The sequence below is a fragment of the Pogoniulus pusillus genome, chromosome 3 (genome assembly GCF_015220805.1).
Source record: "Pogoniulus pusillus isolate bPogPus1 chromosome 3, bPogPus1.pri, whole genome shotgun sequence".
Classification (NCBI taxonomy): Eukaryota; Metazoa; Chordata; class Aves; order Piciformes; family Lybiidae; genus Pogoniulus; species Pogoniulus pusillus.
This window is the reverse complement of record NC_087266.1, coordinates 18,593,366-18,607,150: the sequence shown is the minus strand read 5'-3', so window position 1 is coordinate 18,607,150 and position 13,785 is coordinate 18,593,366. Positions and strand designations below refer to the sequence as shown.

Sequence of the window (13,785 nt, the reverse complement as noted above, 5' to 3'; positions counted from 1 at the left end):
AATGCTTTTGCTTTAATCATAATTAGTGCTGAAAGTTGGAAAATTCTAGATATGAGTGAATTTTGTTTGAAATTTCAAGTAGATAGAATTTAAGATGGCTACACCTGATCTTTTCATAGAAATCATGATTGTAATGCCATTAATCATACTATTTTTTTCTGGAATAGCTAAGCATTATGTTTTTGTGCAGAAACAAAGCACATGTGTTTAATTTGATAGTCCAAGGACTTCAAAAAGAATCCAACTTTACACTTACATTGACGAAGTGTATTGTAATCCTTGAAAAAAAAAACTTTGTTAGACCTTAATTTGTTACTTCCTCCAATTAATCTTTGAATATAGTTTTGATTTTTATAATATGTATGACAACTAATTTTTTTCCTGTGTTTTTGTGATAAAGACAACACAAGAATAACAAAAAAGGTCTTTCAGTATTATTTCAAAGTTTATCCTAATAGGTGTACTGGACTCAGTACTATGTGAACTTTTAATGAGTTCTGTCTACAGTTGGCTTGTCAGGAAGCACTGGATTACAGTGTAGAGAAGCTAAAGAGTTTGTTACTGCTGAGTTAATTATATTTAATATACCATTTAGTGCTTTTCTCTTTTTATTTATCCTTCCTCAGGTAACACAGCAAGATGTAAGGAAAGAAAATCCTTTGCAGTTTAAGTTCAGGGCCAAGTTTTTTCCAGAGGATGTATCTGAAGAATTAATTCAGGAAATAACTCAGAGACTTTTCTTCCTGCAAGTCAAAGAAGCGATCTTAAATGATGAAATATATTGCCCACCAGAAACGGCAGTTCTTCTGGCTTCTTATGCTGTCCAGTCCAAGTATGGAGACTACAGCAAGGAGATACATAAACTAGGCTACCTAGCCAATGACAGACTTCTCCCTCAGCGGTGAGTTAGACTACTTCTGAATCATCTCCTGCATATAAACTTGGTTACAGGAGAGTTTTTATAATGAAAATAATAAGCAAGAATATGCATTTAATGATAGCTTTCTTAAGAGTGTGTGTTTTGCTAGTGAAATTTGGCCATCCTAACTTAGACTTTAAGTACCAGGTGTGACAACTGTGAGACCTATTTCCTCTTCCACTCATAACTGTCTGCACGGATTTAACCAGAGTACTGCAAAATGACATTTCTGGAAGCTTGCTGTTGCTGAATGAAAATACTCTTATTTGATACTCCTTCCTTTTATTTCTTCTATTTGTAATTTTTTTTTACATTTAAATGATCATTTATTATAAATAATTATAGAATGTACTCCAAATAAAATTTATTGCAGAAAAATGGCAGCCTGGATAGAAAATTCATATATAAGTTGATGCTATTGCTGTTGAGTATAAATTCTTTCATATCAGTCACTCATCTAATTGCTTAGGAAAGGTTTGCACCAAGATTATGCTTCTGTGTCTTTATGCAACTGAAAACATGCATCTGGCATGTTTTGATAGCAGGACTGCAACACAAATGTGCAAATGTAGATGATTTTGTTAGCGTAGATTAATCCAAAGTGATGTATTGTGGATGAATGTGTGCTTACTAGATATGTAACATTAATGCATCTTCAGAGAAGTGAGTGCCATGCAGTAATTGGAGGTTTCTTTAAAAGTCATATGCTTTGTCTCCTTGGTTTGAAAACTAAAAGAGGAAGCTTACTTAGCACACCTAACTAAGCCTGAGAATCTTCTAGTGAGCAAAAAAGCCTTTCAAAGGATTGTGGTGAAGTATTGAAATTTGTAGAGCAGCCAAACAGAAAGGGATCTGGAGGTGCTGATTGATACCTGCCTGAACATGAGCCAACAGTGTGCCCAGGTGGCCAAGAGAGCCAGTGGCATCCTGGCCTGCGTCAGGAATGGTGTGGTCAGCAGGAGCAGGGAGGTCATTCTGCCCCTGTACTCTGCACTGGTTAGACCACACCTTGAGTACTGTGTTCAGTTCTGGGCCCCTCAGTTTAGGAGGGACATTGAGATGCTTGAGTGTGTCCAGAGAAGGGTGATGAGGTTGGTGAGAGGCCTTGAGCACAGCCCTACGAGGAGAGGCTGAGGGAGCTGGGATTGTTTAGCCTGGAGAAGAGGATGCTCAGGGGTGACCTTATTGCTGTCTACAACTACCTGAGGTGTGATTGTGGCCAGGAGGAGGTTGCTCTCTTCTCTCAGGTGGCCAGCACCAGAACGAGAGGACACAGCCTCAAGCTACGCCAGGGGAGATTTAGGCTGGAGGTGAGGAGAAAGTTCTTCACTGAGAGAGTCATTGGATACTGGAATGGGCTGCCTGGGGAGGTGGTGGAGTCGCCATCTCTGGGGCTGTTCAAGGCAGGATTGGACGTGGCACTTGGTGCCATGGTCTAGCCTTGAGCTCTGTGGTAAAGGGTTGGACTTGATGATCTGTGAGGTCTCTTCCAACCTTGGTGATACTGTGAAATAAATATTTCTGAAAATGTTTCAGATTCTTGAAAATTCTGTCTAGGAGTTTGGGTTTAACTGTTTGCTTCCTTCCTGTGACGGTGCAATCGGTACCTCTCCCTTTGTTAGGGAGACAGGAAGATAGAGAACAAGTGAATCTGTCATTATTTGAATGTGTTAGTCCACAAATGTTGGGTTTTGCTCAGTTGTTATGACAGCCTGTGAACAGTGCAGTGCTTGTGTGTGACACAAATTCAAATACTGAAGATGCTCCTTTTCAGTAGATAAACATTCAGATGGTTTTCCAGCATATGTATTCAACCAGTTGTGTGCCACCCTGCACTGAGTGAGCACACAGCTTTTGTGTTCATTCTGATGCAGTTATTCCTGTTTTCCCTCCTGTCTCCAGGAAATTGCCAGAAAACTAACAATTACGTCTTCTTTTTTCTTTTAATTGTCCATTTATGTTTGGGATTGTTTAGCCTGCAGGGGAGCAAAGGGGGACATTACTGCTCTCTACAACGACCTGAGAGGAAGTTGTAGTGAGGTGGGTGTTGGTCTCTTTTCCCAGGTAACTAGCGATAGGATGAGAGTAAATAGCCTCAAATTGCACCAGAGGAGGTTTAGACTGGATATTAGGAAAAATTTCTGCACTGAAAGAGTGGTCAGGCATTGGAGCAGACTGCCCAGGGAAGTGATAGAGTCACCACCACTGGAGGGGTTCTAAAAATGTGTAGATGTGGCACTTTTGGACATGGCGGTGTTGGCTTGACACTTGGGCTCTATCTTGGAGGTCTTTTCCAACCCTAATTATTCTGTGATTTTCATAGAATCACAGAATGTCAGGTTGGAAGGGACTCCAAAGGTGGATCATTTGATCCAGCTCTTCTAGATAATAGTATAGTTTAAATGAGATGGCCTAGCATTCTGTCAGGCAGAGTCTTAAAACTGTCCAGGATAGGGGAATCCACTACTTTCCCTGGGAGATTATTCCAATGTCTAGCTCTTCTCGTGGTGAAAAATTTTCTTCTGGAGTTGAATTGGAATCTTCCAGGAGTAACTTGTACCTGTTACCCCTTATCTTTTTTGTGTGACTCCTTGTAAAAAGGGAATCTCCATCTTCTTGGTAGCCATCCTCTGTGTACTGGTATGTAGTAATAAAGTCTCCCCCTAAGCCTTTTCTTCTCAGGGCTGGACAAATCCAGGTATCTCAGCCTTTCCTCATATGGTAGGTCTTCCAGTCCTTCATTGTTCTCTTGGCCCTTCTGTGGACACTTTCCAGCCTGTCTGCATCTTTTTTATGCAGCAGTGACCAAAACTGACTGCATTACTCCAGGCATGGCCTGACAAGTGCTGAGTAGTGTGGGACAATGAGTTCTTTATCTCTGATGGTGATGCCCTTATCAATGCAGCCCAGCATCCTGTTGGCTTTCTTTCCCACTGAAGCACACTGTCCCCCAGGTCCCTTTCCATAGGGCTGCTCTTCAGCCAGGTGTATCCCTGTCTGAGTTGCACTCCTGGATTATGTATTCCCAGATGCAAGACTCTGCATTTGTCCCTGCTGAACTTCATGAGGTTCTTACTAGCCCACTCCTTCAGCCTGTCCAGGTCGTCCTGAGGGTGGCTTTCCCTTCTGGAGCATCGACCTCCCCCCTCATTTTGGTGTCACCTGAAAACTTCATCAGGCTGCTTTTGACCCCAACATCCAGATTACTTATGAAGATATGAGACAGGGTTGGGCCTAATATTGATCCATGAGGGACCCCACTTGTGACTAGCTGCCAGTTTAAGAAGGAGCTGTTTATGACCACCCACTGGGTGTAGCCTTTCAGGCAGTTCCTCGTCCACTGTTAATTTGCAGTGTTGTCATATGAGACTGCCTCACCTGGGGTACCATGCCCTGCTCTGGGGACCCCAACACAAGAGAGACATGGACGTGGTGGAGTGGGTCCCAAGGAAGGCTGCAAAGATGATCAGGGGGGCTGGAGCACCTCTCCTATGAAACCAGGCTGAAAGAATTGGTGCTGTTCAGCCTGGAGAACAGAAGGCTTTGGGAAGACCTTGTAGCTACATTTCATTTTCTGAAGGGGACCTACAGGAAGGCTGAGGAAGGACTCTTTAGAAGGACTTGTAGTGCCAGGATGAGGTGCAATGGTTTTAAACTGGAGCAAGTTAGATTTAAGTTAGACATAAGGAGGAAGTTCTTTACAAGGAGAATGGTGAAATAGTGGAAGAGGTTGCCCTGGAATGTGGTTGAGGTCATGTCACTGGAGACATTCAAGATGGGAGCTGGTGAGGCTCTAGGCAGCTTGATCTAGTTAAAGGTGTCCCTGCTTGACTGCTGGAACAAGATGAACTTTTGAGTCTGTTCCAACTCAGTGCAGTCTGTGAATCTCTGACAATTTTATAGGGTTACATTTTTACAATTTCCAAATGTTCCATTTTATGACTTCTGAATGTGGAGATGTTCCATGGTGTGACTTTTATATTACAAAAAGTATAAAATACCGTGAAAATACAGAAGTGATTTCACACTGTCTTAAAAGTGTATATTGAAATACAAAGTTTCTGTGTCTGTTTGGGTTAAGAAGATGAGCAGTGTACAGGAAAGTCACATTTAAGTTTCTTCAATTAAGGTATGTGTTATGCTGCATGAGCAAATGCTTTTAAACTTCACAAGGTTAAATTGGTTGTCAGTGTCATTTAATAGCAACAACTTCTATTTACAGTGTGTTAGAACAGCACAAACTGACAAAAGAACAGTGGGAAGAAAGAATACAGAACTGGCATGAAGAGCACAGAGGAATGTTAAGGTAATGTAAAAATACTTCTCAAGGCTGTTAAAGGTTGTTATTATTAGGATGTGTCTTGGAAGGCAGCATATTTGTTTGGAAACTACTTGCCAGGCAGGTAGCTGTCATAAATTTCCAGGAAGGCCTCAGTAAGGGTCAAGTTTTCAGTTAGGCTGTTCTTAGCTCTATGATTTCTGGGGAAGTTGTCTGCTGCCTTGTCCACAGTTACTTGCCTCTGAAATACATTTACTATTCCCTTAGCTCATGAGGTGAAAAACCAAAGTGTGATGATTGAGATGCAGCTGGGTTTTGGGGCATAGAGCTTTACAAGTATCTAAGTCAACATACACATAAATTTCAAAGTGATCTAATCACAAACTAAATTTTGCATTGATTAGTTATTCTACAGTTCACTTACTCCTGCAGTATACCTTTGTTTTGTTTACATTATGCCATTTTTTCTTTCATCAGGGAAGATTCCATGATGGAATACCTTAAGATAGCACAAGACTTGGAAATGTATGGAGTCAACTATTTTGAAATAAAGAATAAAAAAGGAACTGAATTGTGGCTAGGAGTTGATGCTTTGGGTCTGAATATATATGAGCACGATGATAAGTAAGTGGATAAAACTCATTTTGCTGTTCTGTCCAAGGAGATCCTGTCTGAGGTTATACAAAAACTACCAAATTGTGTGTTCAGGAGCAACCTGATTCTCAAAGGCTTTCTAACTTATGTAAAAGGTAGAAACTGAAATAGGTGATAACTGCCAGAATGCTAGAATGTAAAAGTTTAACTAGGGATGCAAAAGTAGGGAAAGGAAGGACATTTCTGTGGAAACTTCCATTTATGTTGTTTAATATGGATGTATGATAGCTAGACAAGATTTATATTGTTCCTTTCTGTATTTTTTCACTCCCTCATAACTTCTTCACTGAGGATGAAAAGGATGTTGAAAAGCTGAGCAACATATTTAATGAGAACATTTTGTAAGAGCTGTGTCTAGGATTATAGATGGTAGAGCATGAGAAACTTCAGTATCTAAAAGTGAAAGCTTTTTAGACATCAAAGAAAATAGATGAATCTTGTGTCCTCATGAAAAGATCAAGTATCCTCCTCTGATTGAAGAAGGATAATGCTGAAATGTACAAAATTTGAAGAATCCGAAAACAGAGCAGACTTACTGTTTTGTTTCTTTCCTAGCACTTATTAGTAATGTCTGATGTCACCAGTCTTTTCACAGTGCTGTGAACTTAAATGTCAAACACCAGATAGCTGTTGTCAACCGAATTGTGTGCTCTTTGATGTATGTACTCTGTAACAAAATTCTGTAAGCCTTAATTGCCATTAGATGGCAATGCAGCTTCTGAAAGAAGGAAATAGTCAGAAAGTGTTCGGTGAACAATCAACCGATTTTCGTTGTGCTTTAACTCTCAGCAGTTAGCAGTCAAATACTTAAATGTTTCCTAATGCTTTTAAGTATGATAATGTAAATTAACAAAGCTTTCTGTGCTCATGGAGTAAAACCGTAACACTTCTGCAGTTGGTGCTTAACATTGTAAGAGTTTCTTAATTTATTTCACTTGAAATGCAAGGGAAATAAATTTAACTTTGGAACTTTGGAAATGTAAGAACACTTTGCCTCTGAGCTAAAACAGGGCACAGTATTGCTGAAAGGATAATTTAATTTCACTCTTTGAAATGTCAGATTTCTCAGATTGAACTGGTTATTAATTTCACTGAGTATAAAATTATCAGTAGGTTATAAAGAACCAGTACGTGATTTTGATGTTTAGCATCTATTTAACAGTAGTGGCATAAGTCACAAATTTGAAATTCCTCCTATCAGAGTATGAATAAATAAATTTATTCATTTGATATAGTAATGTGTAAAGTAAAACAAAAAAAATTAAAAAATTGACTCCCAAGATATATTTCAGTGGTTGTTATATTTTGGAAATGTAGCTAAGTGTCGTAGTGAGAACAGTGCAGAGTTAAGACTTAGTGGACATAAATAAAATGCACATCTTCGCTGCTTCTGATCAAACCTTTTTCTCTTTGAAGGCTGACACCCAAGATTGGTTTTCCTTGGAGTGAAATAAGAAACATCTCTTTTAATGACAAAAAATTTGTCATAAAGCCAATTGACAAAAAGGCGCCTGTAAGTAGTGTAGAATAGTATGCCTTTGTTTATGAAGGGATTTAAGCCTGCAGAGATTTACTCTGGCCTTATGGCATGAATAAATATTTAGTGATGCTTATTATAGGCAGAAAAGTCAATATTGGGAAGGAAATTTTGTTGTGTTTTTTGTTAAATAATTGGATAGTCTTAAAAATTCTTCCTGTTTTTTTTTTAGTCAGTATTTTGTGATGCATTAAAAAGCCACAGTGTAAGATGGCTCCTCCATCTCTGTTTTCATTTGGGGTTGTTTTGTGGGGAGTTTGGGGTTTGTTTGCTTGTTTTTTATGTCTGTTTTGGTTTTGTTTGTTTGTTTGGGGGGGTTTTGTTTGTTTTTGTTGGTTAAGGTGTTCTTTTTGTTTGGGGTAATTTTGGTTTTTTTGGGAGGGTGTTTTTTGTTTGAGGGGGTTTGTTTCTATGGGGTTTCTTTGGGGTTTTTTTGTTTGGGGTGGTTTTTGTTTGGTTTTGGGGGTTTTTGTTTGGTTTGGGGTTTTTTTTGTTTGGTTTGGGGTTTTTTTTTTTGTTTGGTTTGGGGTTTGTTTTTTTTGTTTGGTTTGGGTTTTTTTTTGTTTGGTTTGGGTTTTTTTTTTTTTTTTTTGTTTGGGGTGGGGTTTTTTTTTGTTTGGTTTGGGGTTTTTTTTTGTTTGGTTTGGGTTTTTTTTTTTGTTTGTTTGGTTTGGGGGTTGTTTGGTTTGGGGGTTGTTTGGTTTGGGGGTTGTTTGGTTTGGGGGTTGTTTGGTTTGGGGGTTGTTTGGTTTGGGGGTGGTTTGGTTTGGGGGTGGTTTGGTTTGGTTTGGGGGTGGTTTGGTTTGGGGGTTGTTTGGTTTGGTTTGGGGGTGGTTTGGTTTGGGGGTTGTTTGGTTTGGTTTGGGGGTTGTTTGGTTTGGTTTGGGGGTTGTTTGGTTTGGGGGTTTTTTTGTTTGGGGTTTTTTGGTTTTTGGTTGGCTTTTTTTTGTTTGGTTTGGGGATTTTTTTGTTTGGGTTTTTGTTTGGTTTTCTTTGTTTGCTTTTTTGTTGTTTGGGGTTTTTTTTTGTTGTTGTTTGGGGTTTTTTGTTGTTTGGGTTTGTTTTTTTGTTTTTTGGGTTTTTTTATGTTGTTTGGGTTTTTTTGTGTTTGGGTTTTTGTTGTTGTTTGGGGTTTTTTGGGTTTTTGTTTGTTCGTTTCTTTGTTTTTTCTGTTGCTGCTGCACATTTCATGAGCCTTTCTAAGTTAAAAAACATTCAGAAGTTTCACATTCAGAATCTCACTTTTTTTAGATGCATAACTAATTAATTTTGTGTATGCTAGCTAATCTCTACATGGAGGAATCCTGATGTAATTATGAATTTATATTGCAAGTTCCTGACTAGGAATTATAGATTATGGTGTTGGATTGTTCAGAGGATGAATGTTAAAATAGTTTTGATTGTAAATTTAGCAAATGTAAGCGTGCTTTGAGTCTTACAACAATTGTATTTTTAGGCTGATGGATACATTGCAATTATTTTTGCTAGGATTTTGTTTTTTATGCACCCCGACTGAGAATTAACAAGCGAATTTTGGCACTGTGTATGGGAAATCATGAATTGTACATGAGAAGGAGGAAACCTGATACAATTGAAGTGCAGCAGATGAAGGCCCAAGCTAGAGAGGAGAAACATCAGAAACAATTGGAAAGGTAATTAACAAACTTTGATGAAACAGAAAAAAACTCTTCTAGCCTTTTAAGAAAACTAAGTCATAGAATATGAGACATGTTGGAATTGTAGAAAAGAGAGCTGCTTTTCCTTCTGTAACGCTGAGCAGGTTTCTGAATTGGCATGGCTCGCCTGTCTCAGTAGAAAGCTGTATATTTTTTTGAGCTTTCAGCATAGTAATAGTAGCTGTACTGTTGTTTCTCGTTGTGCTGTTGTGAAACAGTCTTAACTCTCTCTGCTTGATCCTTAGAGACTTTTATACTCTGCAGGTGAACCTTTTTAAAGCAAGTTCAGTGAAGAATATCATAGCTTACCTTTTGTATATTTTTAGGAAATATTGTTGCAATTTCTAGCCCAGAGAGAAAACAGCTGTGTGTGAAATGCAGATAAAATTGTACATTTACCTGGTTGACCCATACCAAGGTTACTAATCAGTTCTGTTCATAAGTAGTTTTTTCTCTGTTTTGAAACAGAAGGTTCTTGCGTTGTAAACTGAACTTTAAACAATTCAGGTGTATACTTCTCTGCTAGCTGAGTAAACTGAAAAATAGGCTACCAGCATCCTGAGAGTAGAATTTAATCTGACATTAAAAAAACTTTACTACTTTTTTCAGGGCGCAATTAGAAAATGAGAAGAAGAAAAGGGAGATAGCAGAGAAGGAAAAGGAAAGAATAGAGCGAGAAAAGGAGGAATTAATGGAACGCTTAAGACAAATTGAGGAGCAAACAATGAAAGCTCAGAAAGGTGAGTTCTTCCTGGTCCTGGATTTCTTATGTCTGACAGTGTTTAGTTCAGCTGGGTAGATCAGTTCCACGATTTGTTTGGTATGTATTTCTTTGTTTTATTTTGCTTTCAACTTTGTTTTACTATTAGTAACAAAAATTTAATGGTATATTTAAGGGAGATTATTTTTCAGTCTTAAGAGTTAAGATGTGCATGCATGTGTATAGACTTACAAGATAAAACCAAATCCTAACATAGCAAAAGCTTCAGTTCTGCTAAAAAAATTAGTCTTACACAGTTCAAATCAGAATCGTGACATGAAGTGCTGAAAACTTGAAGGGAGCAGGGAAATTAGGAAGATTCAAAATACTTCCTCTAAGATTTAGCTTTTCATTCAGAAATTCCGTGTTCCTTCATTTTCCTATGCCCCTTTTAAGATCTGAGAATTTAAAAATTGATCTTGTCAGATTTTATTGATTAAACACTCTGACCAATCACACTGTGTGCTGAACCACCGTGTTGAGTCTCTACCTTCACTACTTCCCAGTCCCTAATCTCCACGTTCTTTTTTTATTTCAGATTTGGTTCATATTTCTAAGTTTTGTTCCTTTCTTCTGTTCATAACTGTTGGCTTCAGGTGTGATAGAAAGAATCACTGACTAAATAAACTGAATATGCCTGTTGCTGTTCTCCACTATGCCCCTGTATTTTTCAGTGCAGAACAGGTTGAACATATCTGTAACACATGAGCTATGCCTTGAAATTCTTTAAGGGAGAGCTATTTTTACCCAGGACAAAATAATGTCAGGATGATTTTAAAGGTTTAACAATGTACATCTTCTCATAACTTTGGTAAGCAAGATGGCCTGATTTCTGATGCAGTATATTGTATTCACATGCTGCTGGTTTTTTTAGCCTTCTGATTGCATATGGAAAAGTGTTTATACGTCTGCATTTTGTAGTTGATTTGGTAGTTACGTGTTCTCCAAGCTTCATGGGAAGATTTTGAGTGTTTTTTTCTCAAGTATTTATGCATTTTGTTTGATTTCTAAATACTGCATTTGTACAACTCCACTTAATTCTAATGTTGTTCATTTAATTTTGTAAGTGAAGTAGTAGGCCAGGGAAATCAACTGAAGAACATTCATTACGGGGCACCTACTTAAAACTACAAGTGCAAAGATTAAGCATGTGTCAGCATTCCTGGGGAGAGGTGTTTTTAGTATTAAAACATGTGGTTAAGGACAAGTGGATTGTTCCAACAACTGAGAAATTGCTTAGGGTTTTTGAGTGAAGAAATTTGATAGCTATGCCCAGACAAAAGGATAATGGAAACTTTATCATTAGAATCAACAAGGACTTTTGGAAAGTCTTTTTTTCATAGTCACTTCATTTTGCACATTAGAGGAGTGTGTTTTGCCTGTGTGAATCTTACTTGTAGTACTGGTTGATTATTACTACTTCCTGTTTCACTCATGGCTCAGCTCTTCAGGTGCAATGTCTTGCTAACCAGGCAGTGAGGCAGCTGTTTTTATCCCTCCCCTGATATAAAAGTATGCCTGTTTAGGTCTTTTTGTCTCTGTTATACATAGAATTGTTCTGACCCTTCCAATGAGTCTTAGCCCATTTTGCTGAAGGCACACTCCTGGATTGTCTGTAATGATCAGGGAATTTTGTCAGGCATTCCAATAAAGTAGAAAAGCTTCTTGCCTTTTGTTTTGGTTTTGTAAGTTATAATTTAGCGTGTATAAATCCCAATAGCAAGAGTGAGGGTGTCAGTATATGCACATATATTCAACTGTTCAGTTTCATCAGTAAGGTGATAATTTTCTGGAACACTGGGCTGGTGGAACTCTCAGGTGCAATGAAGTATATCCTAAATATGTCTTGAAAGGGGGAGAGTGAGAGGAAGATCAGACAAGGAGCATAGCTTCAGGTAACACTTGAGCAGCCCTTCTTAGCTTTGTCAGCTTTCTCGGTTCCCCTATTCTGGGCTTGTTACAGCTGTTGCCTATGTTGTGAGTGAGGAAAAGCTGGGTAATGATACCTCATCTGCAAACTTTCCTTTTGGCAGAGTTAGAGGAACAGACTCGAAGAGCTCTTGAACTAGATCAGGAACGAAAGCGTGCGAAAGAGGAAGCGGAGCGCCTGGAAAAAGAACGTCGAGCAGCTGAAGAAGCTAAAGCTGCTCTAGCCAAGCAGGCAGCTGATCAAATGAAGAATCAAGAGCAGCTAGTAAGAAGCTTAAGCCTCTTTCAAAACAAATTTAGAAAGACAGTTGAAAATTCAGCCTGTATTCTGTGTTGTAACTGTTTTGTTGAATGAATAACTACATTGAAACACGGATACTGATTTCCATGGAAACATTTTAGAAAATAGATTTCCCATTTCTTGTAATAAAGAAATCAAACTCTTAAATTCTGTAGGAAATGAAATGATGAAGTAGGCATTTCAGACTGACAACACTCACTATATACTTTTTGTAATAATATCAGGCTTATCCAACTGAGAACAAGTGTAGCTTCCCTCTGCAGACCACTGGAAGGCCAATCTGTTCTCAAGCTTGATGGTGGTGATGGGGAGTTGGTAACAGTGGTTTGCTGGGTTTGGTGGTTTGGTGTGGGTTTTTTTTTCTCTTTTATTTTTTATGTGTGTTTTGGTTTTCCACTGTTTGAGAGTATCTTCTCATATTCTGTGCTAAACTCTTTCTAATCCAGGATTTTCATGTGAAAAGGCATGACAATAGTAAAAGATATAATTTATAGAATCAGTCAGGGTTGGAAGGGACCACAACGATCATCTGGTTCCAACCCTCCTGCCATGGGCACGTACACCCTACCCTAGATCAGGCTGGCCACAGCCTCATCCAGCCTGGCCTTAAACACCCATTCCAGGCTCTCACCACTGTCATGCTGAACAACCTCCTCCTCACATGCAGCCTGAACTTACTCATCTCCAACTTTGCTCCATTCCCCCTAGTCCTGTCACTCCCTGATATCCTGAAAAGTCCTTCCCCAGCCTTTTTTATAGGCCCCTTTCAGATACTGGAAGGCCACAATAAGGCCACCTTGGAGCCTCCTCCAGACTGAGCAGCCCCAACGAGAGTACTGGTTCATTCCATATATACTTAAAATTTGTGTTTTTAGCAGAGAAGGAATAGATGGTAACTAGCTGTTTTTGACCTGGATCACAGCAAAGGTTCTACTTTCTTCCACTACAGAGCCAAGATGATACTAAATTAAAACTTCTGCTTCATTTGTTTCAGGCAGCAGAACTTGCTGAATTCACTGCCAAGATTGCACTTCTAGAGGAGGCCAAGAAAAAGAAAGAGGAGGAAGCCTCGGAGTGGCAGCACAAAGTAATGAACTCATGCTGTGTGAAACCAGAACTTGAAAGAGACTAAGGGACATGAGTGCGGAAATCCCACTGGAAGTCCCTGGGGTTGAATCTCTTTCCCTTAGGCTTCAGAGAAGCCTTTCTTAAAGATTTTTGTTCTCCTGTCTACTGAAGCCAGCCTATACTTCTATTTAACTGATTTCTTAATATTAAATAGTCATGAGCTGGGGGGGAGGAATTCTCATCACAAATGTATGGTCAAATATTTTAAATGGATGCCTTTCCATATGTTTAGGAGATAGATGGGAGCTCTGCATTGGAAAAGAAAACATGTCAGGAGAGGGGTGTATGATACCATGAGTGGTGGTGAAAAGATGGACCTTAACTGAAGCACATGAAATGCAGCTGGACAATAGTTTAAAGCAATTAACAGCTTTTGGGAAGAAATATTACTTGCTGTGGGATGTGAATACTAATTGTGTGCATTGGTTCAAAAAGTGACTGAACAAATTCTTCTAAATTTTGGTTGGATATGAAATTTGAAGACAGCGCCTTGTGGTTTAGAAAGCTCCTGAGCCTTAAGTTTCAGGAGGCTAGTGAAGCTGGAAAGCAATCAGCATGACTGCACTGTTTTTTCCAGTCTTCTCTTGTCTGTGGCTGGAAAC

General features: G+C 38.9%; 1 protein-coding gene across 3 annotated transcripts in view; it reads left to right on the top strand.

Annotated features, from left to right (window-relative positions):
• RDX (radixin) overlaps positions 1 to 13,785 on the top strand; it is a 60,141-nt gene that overhangs the window by 24,058 nt on the left and 22,298 nt on the right. For all 3 annotated transcript variants that reach the window (XM_064171263.1, XM_064171278.1, XM_064171269.1), the window contains exons 5-12: positions 627 to 901; positions 5,142 to 5,225; positions 5,676 to 5,822; positions 7,269 to 7,365; positions 8,878 to 9,041; positions 9,675 to 9,805; positions 11,859 to 12,019; positions 13,050 to 13,142. In XM_064171263.1, coding sequence (XP_064027333.1) covers positions 627 to 901; positions 5,142 to 5,225; positions 5,676 to 5,822; positions 7,269 to 7,365; positions 8,878 to 9,041; positions 9,675 to 9,805; positions 11,859 to 12,019; positions 13,050 to 13,142 — 1,152 coding nt within the window. The remainder of the gene's footprint in view (positions 1 to 626; positions 902 to 5,141; positions 5,226 to 5,675; positions 5,823 to 7,268; positions 7,366 to 8,877; positions 9,042 to 9,674; positions 9,806 to 11,858; positions 12,020 to 13,049; positions 13,143 to 13,785) is intronic.